This window comes from Ambystoma mexicanum, chromosome 3q (genome assembly GCF_040938575.1).
Source record: "Ambystoma mexicanum isolate Mex_15411 chromosome 3q, UKY_AmexF1_1, whole genome shotgun sequence".
NCBI classification, from domain to species: domain Eukaryota; kingdom Metazoa; phylum Chordata; class Amphibia; order Caudata; family Ambystomatidae; genus Ambystoma; species Ambystoma mexicanum.
Genome location: NC_090926.1, coordinates 1,065,727,365 through 1,065,743,625, shown reverse-complemented (window position 1 = coordinate 1,065,743,625; position 16,261 = coordinate 1,065,727,365). Strand labels below are relative to the sequence as shown.

Here is a 16,261-nt window from a genome sequence, read left to right as displayed (position 1 = left end):
GAGAGCTTTGAGAAGTTGCAGACCTCCAAAGCAGCTGCCTAATCTCTGGCCACAGCTGTTCGTCAACCTCAGCCTTTTTGTCTTAGGGGACAGCAATGGAGGGGTGGCTCCTTTTCGCTTCTACTCCTCATTTGGAAGGGCCAGGGGAAGGGCCAGTCAAAGGGGCCAACGTACGTTTCCTCATGGTGGACGAGGTAGAGGTGCCAAAGCCGCTCAAGCAGCAGCCTCTTTGCCATCAAGCACTGCTGCAGCGGCTTCAGAACCGCTTTGAGGCCTTGAGTCACTGTTCACCGGTAGGGGGCAGGCTGTCTCAGCATCTAGAAGAGTGGCGAGCCATTACTTCAGATGCGTGGGCTCTGGAAACAATAGCCCACAGCTACTGCCTAACTCTTCTATGACCGCCTCACGACAACCCACCGGGGAAGCACTCTTTGAAGATTCCAGACCTGCTTCTTGTGCAGGAGATATTGGCCCTGCTAGAGAAAGGCGCTATAGAACCGTTGTCTGTGGCGTAGAGGAACAAGGATTGGTATTCCCTGTATTTTTTGATTCCCAAGAAGTACGCAGGACTGAGACCCATCTTTGAATTACGATGCTTGAACAAGTTCTTCAGGAAGGACAAGTTCAAGAGGGTCACTCCTTCTCAGATCCTTCAGGCCCTCCAGCTTCATGATTGGCTGGTGTCATTGGACCTACAGGATGCTTATTTTCATGTGCCAATCCATCTCAAGCACAGGAAATACCGGAGGTTCGCAGTTTGCGGCTCAAACTATCAGTTTCGGGTCCTAACATTCGGATTGACCTCCGCCCGAGGGTCTTCACCAAGCTCATGGTGGTGGTGACAGCACATCTCATGAGAGGGGGGATTCACATCTACCCCTACCTGGACGATTGGCTGATCAGGGCGCGTTCTCCCAAACAAGCCCTGGATCATCTCAACGTCACCTGCCACTCCCTTCACAAACTGGGCTTCTCCCTCAATTTCAAGAAGGCACATACGACACCTTCACAACAGCTCAAGTACATCATGGCTGTGTTGGACATGTCCTTGGGGATGTGCTTGCCACCCAAGGTGAGGGCTCAACACATTCTCTGGAGTGTCACCAAATTTTAACACGCCCAGAGTCTTCCGGCTTTGGATTTCTTAAGGTTGCTCGGCCTCATGGCATCCTGCATTTTTCTGGTGCCAGAGGCCCAACTGTCTCAGGCAAGATGTCTCCTTCAGGTTCCGTTCCGGGTCTCGCAGGATCTTCTGTGGTGGGCCTGCGAAGGAAATCTTATGAAAGGAGAGCCTTTTTGGCAACCGTGGCCATAGGTGACAGTAGTGACGGACGCTTGCCTCACAGGGTGGGGAACTCACGCCACTGATCTCACCGTCAGCGGTCGTTCGTCTCCATCGGAGTCCAAACTACCATCAGTCTTTTGGAGCTGAGAGCAATCAGGCTGGCACTGAAGGCTTTTTTGCCGTTTGTACAGGGGAAGAATGTCCTGATAATGACGGACAACACAGTGGCCAAGCATTACCTAACAAAAGGGGAGGTGTAGGGTCGCTTCCACTGTGCAGAGAGGCGATGTAGCTCTGGTTCAGGGCAATCGAAGAAGGAATCTCCCTAGCGTTGGCACATCTAGCCAGAGAGGAGAACACGGTGGCGGATGCTCTGATCAGCCAGAGCGCAGTCTCCCATGAGTGGGAGATAGCTCAGGAAGTCCTTCAGGAGGTCTTCACCCTTTGGGGAACCCCACAGGTGGATCTGTTCGCGACCGGTGCCAACCGGAAGTGCGAGAGGTAATGCTCAAGGCAATTTCCTCCGAGAGTCATTCCCGCTTCTGTATGCGTTTGCTCCGATCCCCGTCATTCATCAAGTTCTAAGAAGGTTACAGAGGTTTGGGTCCCACATGATCTTCATTGCTCCGGATTGAGCCAGGAGAGCGTGGTACCCGGACCTTTTAAAAATGTCCATCTGTCCTTCTGTGCGTCTTCCCCAGAGAGAGGATCTTCTCTCGCGAGTGGGAGGTCGAGTTCTCTATCCAGAGATCCAGACTCTCAACCTTCATGCATGGCTTCTGAAAGGTTGAGATGCAAGGATTGGGACCTCCTGGATGATGTGATGATATTGATATTGATATTTTATTTCCATCGCGCTCGTATACAAGTGTTTAAAAGTGCGACAAGGCAAGGGAGGGGTAAACAGTGGAGAACAAAACAACGCTCTTACTAGCCCCAGTGACATTGAGAATGTGCAAGTGCATGGGAGAGGGGAAGGGTAAAATTGCATGGAAGGGGGGGAGTGGAAAGTGCGGAGCAAAGGTGAAACAGATAAATAATAATAAATTAATAAAGGCACAAACGGTGGTAGTGCAGCCAGCAAGTGCTGGGTTTAAGACAGCGGGCAGGGTAGGTCTGATAAGTGCAGGAAGAAAATGGGGGGTGCTGTATGGTTACAGATACAGATCCCAGTGCAAAGGTAGGCCCAGAGGCAGTGCAGGAGGTTGGCAGGGTGAGCAGGTAGCTGGGCCCGGAGGACAGTTGGTGGCCAGGTGCACAGTGACAAGAGCGAACATATCAGCAGGGGTCGGGGGAGCGAAGACAGAAGCAAAGAGGAATGACTACAGGTGCTTCCGGAACCAGAGATGGTTCTCCTCAAGTTTTAGAGTGGCAGGGAGGGCTGTGCAGTAGGAAGTTAGACTTTTAGAGACATCAGAGATGTGGGCGGAGAAGGAAAGTGTGGAGTCTCGCAGGTGGGGGTAGGAGGAAGGCCAAGGGAGGCTGGCCAGAGTGTGAGGGGAAAGGATGGTAAAGGTGTGCCATTGAGGAGGATCTCTGTCTTGCTGGCATTCAGACAAAGATCATTGGTGGCACACCAATCTTTAATGGCAGTTAGGCAATCAGAGATGAGAGAGGGAGAGGAAGTGGCCGTGTGTAGCCTGAAAATGAGTTGTGTCATCCGCGTAGCACTGGAATTGTGAGCAGAAAATGGCAATGCAGTGGTCGAGAGTTGTTAGGTATTGGGTGAAAAGCCAGGGCGAGAGGTTAGACCCCTGCGGAATACCACAGGTAGAGAGGAAGATAGATGATAGGAAGGATCCAAGTTGGACCCGGGAGGGTCGATCAGAGAGGAAAGAGGTCAGCCAGGCCAGAATCTGAGCAGTGATACCCAGGTTATCACAGAGAAGTGTGAGCGGGATGGTCTGGTTGACCATGTCGAAGGCAGAAGAGAGATTGAGTAGGATGAGATTCAGAGGGAATGTTAGAGTCAAGGTTGGAGAGCAGATCTTCACGGATGTTCAGGAGATCAGTTTCGGTGCTTATGGCAGCTCTGAAGCCAGACTGGTAGTCATGGAGACAGCCAACAGAATTGGAATGAAGGTTAAGCTGAGAGATGGCCAGCTTTTCCAGGAGTTTGCCCAGAAAGGGAGTAATGGAAATTGGGCAATAGTTAGCCAGACAAGAAGGATCAGCTGTGGGTTTCTTGAGAAGAGGATGCACAAGGGAGTGCTTCAGCAGGGAGGGGAAGGATCCTGAGGCAAAGGAGTGGTTGCAAAAATCAACAAGGGCCGCAGCAAGGGTGTCAATGTGGTCCTTAATGGTTTTACAGGAATAGGGATGAACCTGTTTTGACAAGTCTTTTATAGATCGGACTTGTCTAGCGACCTCATCAGGGGAGAAAAGAGCAAAGGACGAGAAGGAGGCTGAGGGGTTGGCTGAAGGAGGGTCAGTAAGCACAGACGGAGAGGGGGAGGGGAGGAGGAGGAGTGGGAAGGGTGGAACAGGATGTTCTGGGTTTTTGAGATGAAGTGAGAGGCAAGGGCATTGCAAAGAGCCTGGGAGGCAACAGGAGGGGTAGAGACAGCAGCAGGGTTGGCCAACTCCTTGCAGATTTAAAGAGTTCGGCCGAGGTGTTAGATGCTGCTTCTTGGTGAGGACAGAGTCGGTATTGCCTTTGGAGCAGGCGACAGGCCAGTTTGTCAGAGGATGAACAAGAAGCCCTCCATTTCCTCTCAGCTGCCCTACACTTACGTTTAAGTGTAGCTAGGTCCGAGTCATACCAGGAATTGCACTTGGCTTTGGACTTCAAGCGGATCCTCATGACAGGGGCAAGAGCATCAAGAGTATCAGAAATTGAAGAGTAGAGCAGAGACCGGGCTGAGGGGGAGAGAGAAGGTGGTGGCGAAAGCCTCAACTGACACACACTTCATGGGCCGGATGTCCAAGAAGGTAGCTTCCAGTGTTGGGGTAGGCTTGGCTTGGGGGGTAAGAGTGGGGGAGAGAGAGAAGGGGAGGGAATGATTGCTCCAGGAGAGAGGAGTGGTCAGAGGGATTGAGAGGGGGAGGTCAGAGGCGATCAAGACATCGAGTGTGTGTCCTGCAGAGTGAGTCTGGCCAGAGGGGAGGATGGACAGGGAGAGGGAGACGCAGAGGTCACGGAAGTGTACAGAGGAGGAACAAGTAGAGTCTAACCGAGGAGGAGGAGTTGAGTGGTAGAGGCCAGGAGGGAGGCAGAGAGGTCCGCCCACTCATAGAGAAATGAGGTGATTTGACAAGGAGACCGGTAGATGGTAGCCACAGTAAGGGAATGGGTAGGAGAGAGAGAGAGAGCCTACAGACCAGGCATTCAAAAGAGGAGTAGGTCTGAGTGGGAATGATAGAGGCAGGAATCCACTCAGGAAACATCAGGGCCACCTCCACCCCACCTGACTGGGAGGATCTGGGTGCGAAGAGGATCTTGTAGACATCAGGGAGGAGAGTGTCGAAGCTCGTGACAGAGCTGGCCGTGAATCATGTATCAGTAAGACGAAGGACATCAAGGTCTAATTCTTCAAGGAGGTGGCAGATGTCAGAGAAGTGTTTGACAGCAGAGCGAGAGTTGAGAGTGGCAATATGAAGAAGGTTGCCAGCCTTAAAGACCTTCCGGGGAGTGGTACAGATCAGAGGTACCCCCTGCGGAAGAGAAAGAGCCCTAGGAGGGACATAGAAGGAGGAGAGAGAGGGCAAGGTAGCCAAGGGGGTAGAGGAGGGGACAGCAGGAGATGAGAGGAAATTGATGACGCGAGGGAAGCGCCTATCAAAGATGAGGAGATTGGCCTGAGAGCCTGGGACCATGACAGTGCCATTAAGGTAGACATTAATGATGACTTTAGAAGAGTCGAAGGAAGCCATGAGAACTTCCCACGAGTTCCACCATTAATGGGAGAGGAGGAGATAGGACAGAGCACAAAGATCATATGAAGAGTCCATCGATCTGTCGAAGGAACGACAAAAAGGATGCCGATGAGGGTCTGTCTGGAGGAAGTATTGGAGTAGGTGTCGGCAATAGGAAGACCAGGGTTAGAGGCCAAGATATCCTTTTGAACTTCTTCCTACCAGACGTAGTGAGAAGGGAAGGATAGTCAATGGGGAAGCAGTTGGAAAAGATTGGGGAAACAGAAAGCGCCATGGGGTGGAAGCGAGGAGAGGATGGAGAAGCTTGGGGGGCTAAGGAAGGTAGGTGTGGGACAAAAGAGAGTGGTGAGGTCACTGGGCTGGCAAGTTACAGAGAAGCAACAGTATATAAACAAAATGCAGAGAATTTAGCAATGGCCAGCAAGATTTGACTTTCTAGCAAAAGGCAAAAACATCAAGATGTGACTTTCTAGCAAAAAGCAAAAACAGCAAGATGCGACTTTCCAATCAGGAATTCAGATGTTAGCAAAGGGTTTTAAGAAGCACTGCGCATCAGGATGACGACATGGGAGTAACAAGCAGAAAGAACAGTGATAGTCAAAGGTGGTAAGAGTGAGTCCAGAAGGAGGGAACTAACCCATAGTTCTGGAGGTGACAAGGTCAAGGCAGTTCGGATTCCTTAGAGGAGTGAGGTGGCAGCATCATTGTGGTTAAGGAGCAGGGAGGACCCCAATTAGCATTCCGAAAGCGGGCAGGGAGCAGACAGGCACCTTAGAAGTGGGCCTTTGCTGAGAGGGCCGGGCTAAAGCCTGCCGGTCTCTGGTTGGATGAAAGAAAACATTCAGCAACCAATGGGAGTGCTGCACATGGAAAGGCAGTTCAGCCAGCCTGCCTACACAACAAAGAAAACCAATGCGACTATCTTGGAAGGGCCAAAAGATCAGTCAAATAAGCAGGAAATAGTGGGAAAACATGTGCTTTCAAAATAGCAAGGCAGCTTCAGGTATAAAAAAGCTAAAAAAAAAAATTAAATAAACGGCAGCACCATGAAAATGCCCAATAAAACAGTGATTTTCCAACAATTTCAAGCAAATTCAATAATTCCCCTGGAGTGCAGTAATGCACAGAAAGTGCACCTACCTAATGGAGGGGTTAGCAGCCAGGCACAATCTCCACATGTGCAGGAAACAAATGGCCAGGAGGGTGGAAACAGGATCTCACTCTCAGTGAAAAGCAGATGAAAGAGGTGTTGCTTTCGTCCAGGCATCCAGCAACAAAGTTCCTGTACCGTTGCAGTAATTTTTGCGATTGGTGCAGAGGAAAGAATGTTGATCCTTTTCAGTGTTCCATTCCAGTGGTTCTTTCTTTCTTACTTTCTTTGGCCCACAAGGGTCTTCAGGTAGGAACCATTACAGGTTACCTGGCAGCGCTATCTATCTTTCAGCGCTCATCTGAGGAATTCTAAAAGGACTCACAAATGTGTTCCCGCCGTCGCCTTTTCAGGTGCCGGTCTGGGATCTTAATTTGGTCTTAAAATTTCTGATGGGTGCACCGTTCGAACCTTTGCACTCTTGTCTGTTGAGACTGTTAACATTTAAGGCTGTTTTCTTCAGAGTGAGCGAGTGCAGGCACTTTCTTCTAAGCCACCCTTTACTTTGTTCCACAAGGACAGGGTTGTATTGAGAGTACATCCTTCCTTCCTACCTAAGGGAGTTTCAGAATTTCATTTGAGACAGAAGGTGGTGCTTCCTGCCTTCTATCCTGCTCCTCATCCTAGTAAGGAAGAGGGGAGACTCCATAGGTTGGACTCTAGGAGAGCATTAAGCTTTTATCTTTCCAGAATGTCCAAAGTCAGAGTGGATGACCAGCGCTTTGTGGGGTATACCGGACACAGATTGGACCAGGCTATTTCTAAACAGACCTTGTCTAGGTGGATCATCCTCACTATTTTTGAATGCTACAGATTAGCTGGCAAGGACTCTACTGAGGGCTTATAGGCTCATTGCACCAGGGGCATAGCTACATCGACAGCCCTGCAGAGGGGTGTCCCTGTTAAGAACATATGTGATACTGCAATGTGGTCTTCCATCCACACATTTGTTAAGCATTATTCCCTGGATACTTCACATGGTCAGGATGTTGCCTTTGGTAAGGCAGTGCTTTACTCTGCCATTTAATTGGGTATACCTATATTCTTCTCCCTTCTCCACTCATTGATACTGCTTTGGGAGTCTGTCAAAGAGGAGGAATACGCTGGAGGACACAATCCATTCGAAGAACAAAGTACTTATCTACTGGTAACGGTCTTTCGACTGGATGTTCCTCCAACGTATTCCTCAACACCCTCCCAGCCTACCCATCTCAAGAATTTCCCATGCTATTGCAGCTTTCGTTCCACCAAGGCTACGTACAGTCAAGGCTATATTTATTGTAGGCCTGTATGCCACACATGAGAGGGAAAAACATGAACTGAGGCTACGGGCGCCGTGCGTGCTACTTATAACATCCGATGACGTCACCCTCGACAGAGGCCTTCGAGGGACATCGACCCGATGCCATCAAAATCATTTCCGAAGCAGCACAGCTGTGGACATTATATGTCAAAGATGAGGAATACATTGGAGGAACATCCAGTCGAAAGCACGTTACCAGTTGGTAACTAACTTGTTCTTCTGCACCTCGACCCACACTGTGTGCAGGTCTCTGGTTGTCCAAGATCAATTGCCCTCCGTAAGACTAACACACAGGACAAACATCATCTGAATGGGACTCAGCAAAAAAGAACAGGATAAGCTGTTCACCTCGGGCCATAGGTTGGGGAAGGCGCATAATCCCAAGTGAAAATGTGCCCCTCACGAGACCTATAAGGCTATTTGCACATTGTGGTGGCATCAATACATGTTTTGCAGTTTTGATGGTAAAGTCAAAAATGTTACTTTAAGATTGAGTAAAGTAAATACACAAACTTGTAAATTAAGGGTAGTATTTAAATAATGTGTTTGTCTTCATAAGTTAAGCATTTTAATTGCAACTTGGTTGAACTGGAACAGGTTTTACTTGAGTATGCATTAGCTGTCATATAAAAGTAAACCATTTCTGTATAAGAAAGTAAAAGTATTTTCCAATGTTTTAGCTTTTCTTTCGTGTATTAAATAGCGTGTAGCAGCAAAAAGAAATCCTCCCAGATAATGTCTTGTTGAAAAAAGAATTCCTGCCATTTGCATTTTTGTTTCCCTGTCTGCTTCTGAAGACAGAATGCAGTCAATACCAGTAGTTATTGACTGATCTCTAAACATTTTGATTGGCTGAGGACAACAGCCCCACAAATTCATGTTTTTTGGCGCGACCACGCACCTACCCGCATGATATCTCTACAAAAGACTAGGATAAGATAAAACTCTTGATCCAGAAGAACTTACAACATTAATGTAGCACACAATGCCTATCTTTTCACCAACTCCTCCCCGAGGAACAAGCAGAGAGGCTTCACAATTGGATTATGGAAACATTGGTCATTCTTACACCAATGAAACAATCAGAAAAAAAGAAGTTGCAAGATGGATCGCCCCCACTCCAACATATATAAACGCAGATAAAATCCAAGGGAAATGATTACCAGCATGGAGGAAAATATATACGACCAGGTTGACAAAACAGCATACATGCTCCAGATCCCACACAACAAAGCAGTTATTTTAAAAGCCAAGAATCCACATTACGCCGAATGCATCAGAACAGCAAACAACCTGCACAAAAATGTTCAAAATCAAGGAACGGAGAGACGCTTCTTCCTGCAACGCTCACCCTATCGTGGCTACACCTGATGGCATGACCACTGAATGTAGGTGGTAATATTTTGGGCATTCCCCAGAATTAGCTTCTGCCATTCAGGGCTCGAGAAAGCCGTAGTCCTATGCCAAGAAATTGCATATTCTGGTGTGTCTCCCCGCTCCCCTCACCTGGCCACGTCTCATGAATCTTAACTTTCTCAAAGATGGCTTTGAGCTATGGCTAGCAATCTCCTTCACTTGGCTTTCACTTGACTCGTAATTGGCCACCATTTGGGCCTTTGATAAACCCTGTGGTGGCGTTGGGAAGGCATTGAAATAACCTTACCGACTCAGAGCGTTTGAGATTCCCCCACCAGGACCCCATGTCTCAACTTGGACCTCCACCTACTTATCAATGGCCACAGCTATGCTCCTTTTCAGCCAATCCGGAGATCCATATGAAGGTCCTCACTCCAAATGTTGTTTTTGTCCTGGCCATCACCTCTGGTAGTAGGATTGGGCAACTGGGATGCCCACGGTGCCAAACCCCCTTCCTATGTTTTCATCCTGGTGGCTTGATGTTTTTACCATCCTCTTGTTTCCACTCTGGGTCATGTCGACCTATGCATGAACTAAGAATTTGTGTTCCCAAACATGATAATTGTATAGGGTAGCATAGTGCGGGATTCTACTTGCCCTCTGGGTGTCAGCATGGGGGTAAAAAACTATCTTCAGTTCACGCCAGCCTCCAGGTTCGACTCCTCCAACCAGGTGACCTTTGGTTCTGGCTAGGTAGGGTTGAAACCCCACTACCTTACTGTCAGTGGATGAAGCTCACTATCTCCCTGAGTTAGACAGTGATCTCCTACCTCGAGGGATCCAGGGCGGATCCACCATGGCGTGGTATCCTCCTGGCAGCTTTGCAGGGAGTCTTGAAGACTGATTTTTGCTGGCCTACCACTTGGGTTTATGCGGGATACATTCATCATCCACTATCGCTTGTTGTGTGGTCCCTGAACCCAACCCTTGATAGTCAAGTTCTGAATGCTCAGAATTAGGCTATTAGGTCTCAACCAAATGTAATTCACTGGTGTCCATTGATTATGGACTAGTGTGGTTTAATGTTTGGTGGGGCTTGCCCCCACTTGTTGTATTGTCATTATTGAGGACTGAGATGAGAAAGAGGGACGATGAGGTAATGTTCCGATTACTCACTGGTAATATGCATTCCCAAGTCCTACTCTTCCTCGCCCCAGTCCTACTTCCGTCCTCTTCGGGGAGAGTTGAGTCTGGTCATCTGTTTGGTAGTTGGCAGGTAGGTGCCTGTGTAAAACTACTTTTTAATCCCTCCGAATGGGGAGGTAGAAAGCATAATATAAAAGTTATTTATTATATTCACTTTACAATAGGGTTGTCTGGGAGTTGAGGTTTACCTCCTCATTAGGACTGGACGGGAAGGAGGAATATTTGGACCTGGTGTTATGAATATTAACGATCAGTAACCTGGGCATTACCTTTCATTCTGAGCGTACATAATCTGCCATTCCTAGAAGTGGCCTATCCATTTCTCCTGCCTGGACTGAGTTCTAGGCTGTGGTCCTGAGGTTTGGCTGAACTGAGCTCTGCTGCAAAGTGAAATTGTGGAGGAAACCTGGCAGGGCTAAGCTCTGTATTATGGTTCTCAGGGAGGTTGAGGGTTCAGAAGTGAGCTCCACTGAGGTGAATGTGGCCAGTGCAAATGTTGTGGTCTGTTTGCGGTGGCAGAACTGAGCTGTGGTGCAAAGGTTTACAAGGCCACGTAGGGTCAGTGCTCTATCGGCAGATCAAAGGTGTATGTGGCAGGACCTCGGGGTACATGAGTGAGAGTGAAGTGGGCCGTTGCAGGGTTGGCACTGGATCCATACAGCTTGACTGAGCTTATGCAAAACCTAATTCAACTCGGCTTGTCAAGACTGAACTGGCTACAGACTGCCAAGGAGAAGGGTCGCTGGTGTACTGTGCTACCGGGGTGTAGGGCTGTTTACACTGTGGCTTTGAGGTAGCTGCTTACTGTAACATTCTCTGCATCTGCATTTCTTTCAGAATCCACTAAGGGAAAACCTGAAGCTTTTTGGTTCTATTTGCAGCAATCTTTTCTTCAAAAACTCTTCTATGGTAAGTATGTGAATCATCCATCTATGGGCATTAGGGAAGGCATAAGAGCACTGAGTGGGATGGTACCGGAGTGCTGCTTGTGGTGTATGGAGACTTGATGTGTAGGGTTGCTCTAGGGCATTATGGAAGTGCTGGCTGTGGTGTAGTTGCACTATGTACAGGATAAGGTGCAGGAGTGAGTGGTGGTGGGTTTGTAGGTCCTCTAGCCCCGTGTGTGTTACAGCAGGCCGCTCTCTGTATGATGGGGATAAAAATGTAAACCACTGCTAAGCATTTCCTTTGGCTCTGCACAAGGAGGATTTCCCTGTAGCTCTGTGTCTGATCCCTACAGGGGACAAGGTAAAAGCAGAGTACAAGCCCGCTGACATGCCTGTGATCACACGTTTAATCATTAGCGACTAGCAGTTGGTTTGGTTAGCCTGGTAAGAGTCTTCTTTGTAGAAGGATGTATGCTGTATAAGCCTTACACGAGTCCTAAACAATTGGTTTAATATGACAGGAGTATTTCCTACAAGACACAGCACAAGTGCATCAAGGCCTCACCACAGAACCCATTTTGCCCAACCTCTCCCCCCCATATAAGTATGCATTGGGCTGCAGCTCGGAGCATAAGCCATATCTGCTAACTTCTAGTGTCTTTTAAAATCCTCCAAGACCTCATTTGACTGCATTAGATCAGATTCCACAGCCCATAGAGATAAGAGTAGCATTTTTACCATGTCCAAAGAAATTTGCGGCCTAACTTTTAGTCTTTCTTCTGCCTTCACGTTTTGGATGCACTGTGCATGCTGTGGAACCTGTCAGCTAAGTGGATTTGGCAGACTTAGCGCCATTCTTGGAGATCAAAATCCACTCTTATTGAGCTCACAACTAGTAGGATACCCACCACTCGCTTGTAGCTTGTTACGACTTGAGGGAGCCACCAGTCAGAGATTAGGTTTCTTCTTGAGGCTGAGTGGATCTAAGATCATGGAAAGATGTCCAAGCTTCTTTGTTAACGTCCTTTGGATGTGCCACATACCTTTCATCTCTTATCATCCGCAATCCAGTACACTATGTAAGAAGTTGAGTGGTACCCTAACAACCATGCCTGCGGACACTGTCAAGGTCCATTGAAGTCAATCGAAGTACCCAGTTCACCTACTTATTGTATAGAGGGCAGGGCCCCAGAAGGACCGAGCTACTAGGCTTTTCGAGCTCCTGTATGTCGGATTAGTCCAAAGGCCCTAAAATCTCAACAGGGAGGCCCCATCACGCCAATACTACAGTGCTAGAATGGACATTATTAACTGTGGAATCCCACGGGCAGTGGGGGCTGTGGGCAGAGGTGGGGCTCACAAGATGTTTCTCAGTTCCCCCCATAAATAAACATTTACATTTCTGGATATTAATTAATAGAAAAGAAAGGACGAGTTTCCTGTTTTTTTTATTTATTTTCTTTTATTGTATACGATTTATGCAAACTTTTACTACATAAAACAGAGCACCAAAAATAGAATTTCAATAAATAAAAAAACACAAAATAGTTAAAACACATTCGATTTGGACATTTAACATAATGTCATTTTCGCCCAATCCATACAAATTATAACAAATCATCAAGCTTTAAGAGCAATAGACTTTAAAAAACTGGCTATTGCCAGACTTTCGGATGCATGTTCAGGTTATAGGCATTTGCGCCAGAGTGAGTCGTGTTCAATTTGCCCAGATAAGACAGTCGCTAGACGTTCAGTGACTGGCATTCTAAAATTAAATGTCAAGTGGTTTCTTTAGTTTCTGTGTTTCTGCAAAATCTGCAGCAAACCATCCCCCTGAACCCCCCTCCCCCTCAGCATTCACCCTGCCCCGTTTTTTCAAAGTCTCAAGGGTTGGGATCAAGTTCCAGCAAAATCAGATGAGTATAGGTCAATGATAGAGGCTGGGAAACTATCAAATATGAAGCTGTTTCTTTTCTTTTTGTGTTCGTGCCTAAGATGAATCCTAGAAGGGCAACTGTGAAACTTGTCAACATTCTGTACCCAATCTAAATCATACAATAGAGTCTTGATCTTTAGTGGGTTCTCAGTAAAGGTTTCCCTGCCTACATGCAGGCTCTCTAAAAGAGCTTTGCATTACACCTGAAAACTTGGCAGCAGATTTCCTCACTCTCCCTCGTATGTCCGGCCCATGGAGCTGCTCACTTCCTCATACAGTGAGTCGGGAAGAGGAATAAGTAATTTTCAGTACAACTGCAAAGTCTGCCACTGAACCCAAGCCTTGAGGGAGGTAAGCCCCAGCTCAAATCTGATGGCAGCTATTGAAACACAATTGGGGATTCCCAGTATCCTCCTCCAAGTTTTAGATTCCAATTGTTCCAACCAATTGGGCACCACCATAAAATGTAATTCCAGTCCATATATAATTTTGGGGACACATTTTGCTTCATAGAATTTTAGCGCTGGCTTCATAAGTAGTGGCCACAATTTTTGTTCATTATGAACAATTGATTTGAAAGAAGGGCCGCCTTCTGGTAAATAAATTGTCGAAGGTTATCGAGGGCTGGGGTGCAGAGATAGAGAAACCTAAATAGACCATACTGGGCGAGGGATGGAGAACCACGGTCTCTGCGGGCCACGTAAAGCGGGGCGCTTTTACTGCTGCAGCTAAAGACAAGAATTTACGTTTTCAATGGATTCATGTATAGACCATAGTTTTCAGCAAACTTGGAGGAGGAGGCCAGTAGTCTTCTTATGCCCACTCTTGAGTTACCAAACAACAAAAAATCATCTGCATATGCTAGCCACAGAATTGTAACGTTGCCCAGCTTAGGCAGAATGAAGGAGGCAGAGCTTAGGTAATCGTTCATGTCTGATACGTATAGGTTGAAGAGGACGGGTGCCAAGGAACAGCCCTGCCTTAGGCCAGAGGGAGTCGGGAAATGGGCCGACATGGCACCTTCCCTGTTCAATCGAACCCGTACTCCTGAGTTCTCATAAGCCGCTAGGCACTCCCCAACTATTCAACTTCCACCAAAGACGCTTTCAATCTACTCTAAGGCCCCAGATAAATCTATTGATGCAACATAAGTTGATTATGTTTTACTGGACCAGGATTGTTCCTGAATAGACCTTACAACCAGCCCATTGATGTTAGTTCAGTGGGCTTTCTGAAAACTGGTCTGAAATTTAGAGAGCCTATTAATCGAAGTGGCCCATTCCTTTAGATGAATTAATAAGAGGAATGCAAAGATTTTACTGTCAAACTCCAAAAGCAAGATGGGTCTGTAATTCCTTGGTATGGATCTTGCTCCCCTCTTAAATATAGGGACAACAAAAGCAGTCTGCCAGGATGGAGTCAAGAGTCTGCCCTTAGGGTATTATTACCTTATTATTACCTTATTAGTCAGTCCGTTTGGCCCTGCTGCCCTAGAGGGCTTGCATGAATTGATCAAATCAAGTACTGTTCCTGCATCTACCCTCACCCGAAAGTTCATGGGGTCTACCAGAGAGTTCTTAAAAATGGGGACTTCCTGCTTAGCTTACCCTACCGAATAAAGATCTGATTAAAAAACAGAGTCACTCATTCTCCATCATTATAGGGGACTGCGAGAGGATGAGGGGGACATCATTACCATTAATAAGTGATCGGAATGCCCCTGCATCTTTATTAATAATTACCTGCAGCATCTGTTCTGCGTCCTTCTGGACCAAAAGAGAAATTTTTAATTTACAAAAGTTCTTATATTTTTGTTTTATGTGCTTAATCCAGGCAGACTGCAAAGGCCACGAAACACTAGAGAACCTAATTGTTCTAATTTCACGGTTAATGATTTCATTAGAGCCACTGATTCATCGTGGGCATGCAAGTGGGGCTTGGGGTGTTTACTTGGGCCCAGCCCACCTGACTTTAGTAAGTCAGACATTATTGCCTCAATGGTCTGATCAAATTGGTCCACATTGAAGACCATCATTTTCCATTCTAATGTGGATGAATTCATCACACCGTTTAGGATGTTGTTTAGCGACCAAACATTGCACAGTGACCACCTGATCCTTGTTGCGTCCCGTGGAGACTTCAAGTCTATCAGGCCACCACTGTTTGCTCTTTACTCTTGAAATCCAATTAACATGTAGATGACGAAATGCCATGATTGCTCCACAAATTCCTAGATATGCTCAAATCCAAACAAAATTGAAAAGATTCTTGACTCACAAAGATATAGTCCAACGTTGACTCGCTCGCAACACGAACCCATTTGGGTTGACCCCCCCCCTCCAGTTTACCCATCTGCCCATTTAAGGGCTTAAGACCCCAGGAGACCATCGCACTGGGCCATAACATACTAGACTGGGATTTAGAATCCAGAGTGCAAAGGTCCACTCCTGGATACTGCAGCAGGCAGTTGGCGTTGAAATCTCCCCCCAAGATCACCTGCCTGAACCCAAACCCAGACTGCCAACTTGAAATAAGCTCTGTCAAAGATTGAATACATTCCGCCAATGGACACATTCCCTTATGCCAAAAGATGTTAACCAAAGGGAGTTTGAAATCTTCTCCAGAGATTGAGATTTCAACAGCTAGCATCCCATACTGGGATTTTACAAACTCTCGGACAGTCAAACCCTGGTCTATACGGGCCTCAGTGACCAGGCTGCCCGCTGGTCTCTCTACCCCCTCCCACCCCTTACTCGGTTTAGCTGATTTGAAAATAAATGCAATAACCTTCTAGGATTGGGGGTGGGGGTGGTTAACCATGTTTCCTGTAGAAGACCAAACTGCTGTTTCGAATGGATTGTGTCCTCCCACGTATTCCTCATCTTGTGATAAATCGTTATCTCCAGCTTCGCTGCTTCGGAAAAAAATGTTCTCGGCAGAGGGCGCTGTGCTCGAGGTCGTGGCGTCGATTGTCCCTCGGCGTACTCCGTACTCTGTCGACGTCACCGATGGTATAAATACCTCGAGCCGCGCCCGTTGCTTCGGTTCCATTTTTCCGATCGCTTCGCTATCGAGAACGGCGCGCTTCTATTTTCTGTGAAGAAAATGTCGTCATCTTCGACACCTTCGACACCCAGGGCTGGGTTTAAAAAATGTGCAGATTGTGGATCTAAGTTGTCGATCACCGATCCCCACCGGATTTGTCTCTGGTGTCTCGGTTCTAGTCACCGAACCGACGACTGCGGGTCCTGCCAATCGATGA

At 47.3% G+C, this 16,261-nt stretch overlaps 1 protein-coding gene across 1 annotated transcript in view; it reads left to right on the top strand.

Annotated features, from left to right (window-relative positions):
- The window catches only part of LOC138583240 (guanine nucleotide-binding protein G(o) subunit alpha-like), a 1,018,345-nt gene that overhangs the window by 828,796 nt on the left and 173,288 nt on the right, over positions 1–16,261 (top strand). Inside the window, exon 7 of the mRNA XM_069655299.1 lies at positions 11,014–11,085. Within this exon, the coding sequence (XP_069511400.1) occupies positions 11,014–11,085 (72 nt within the window). The remainder of the gene's footprint in view (positions 1–11,013; positions 11,086–16,261) is intronic.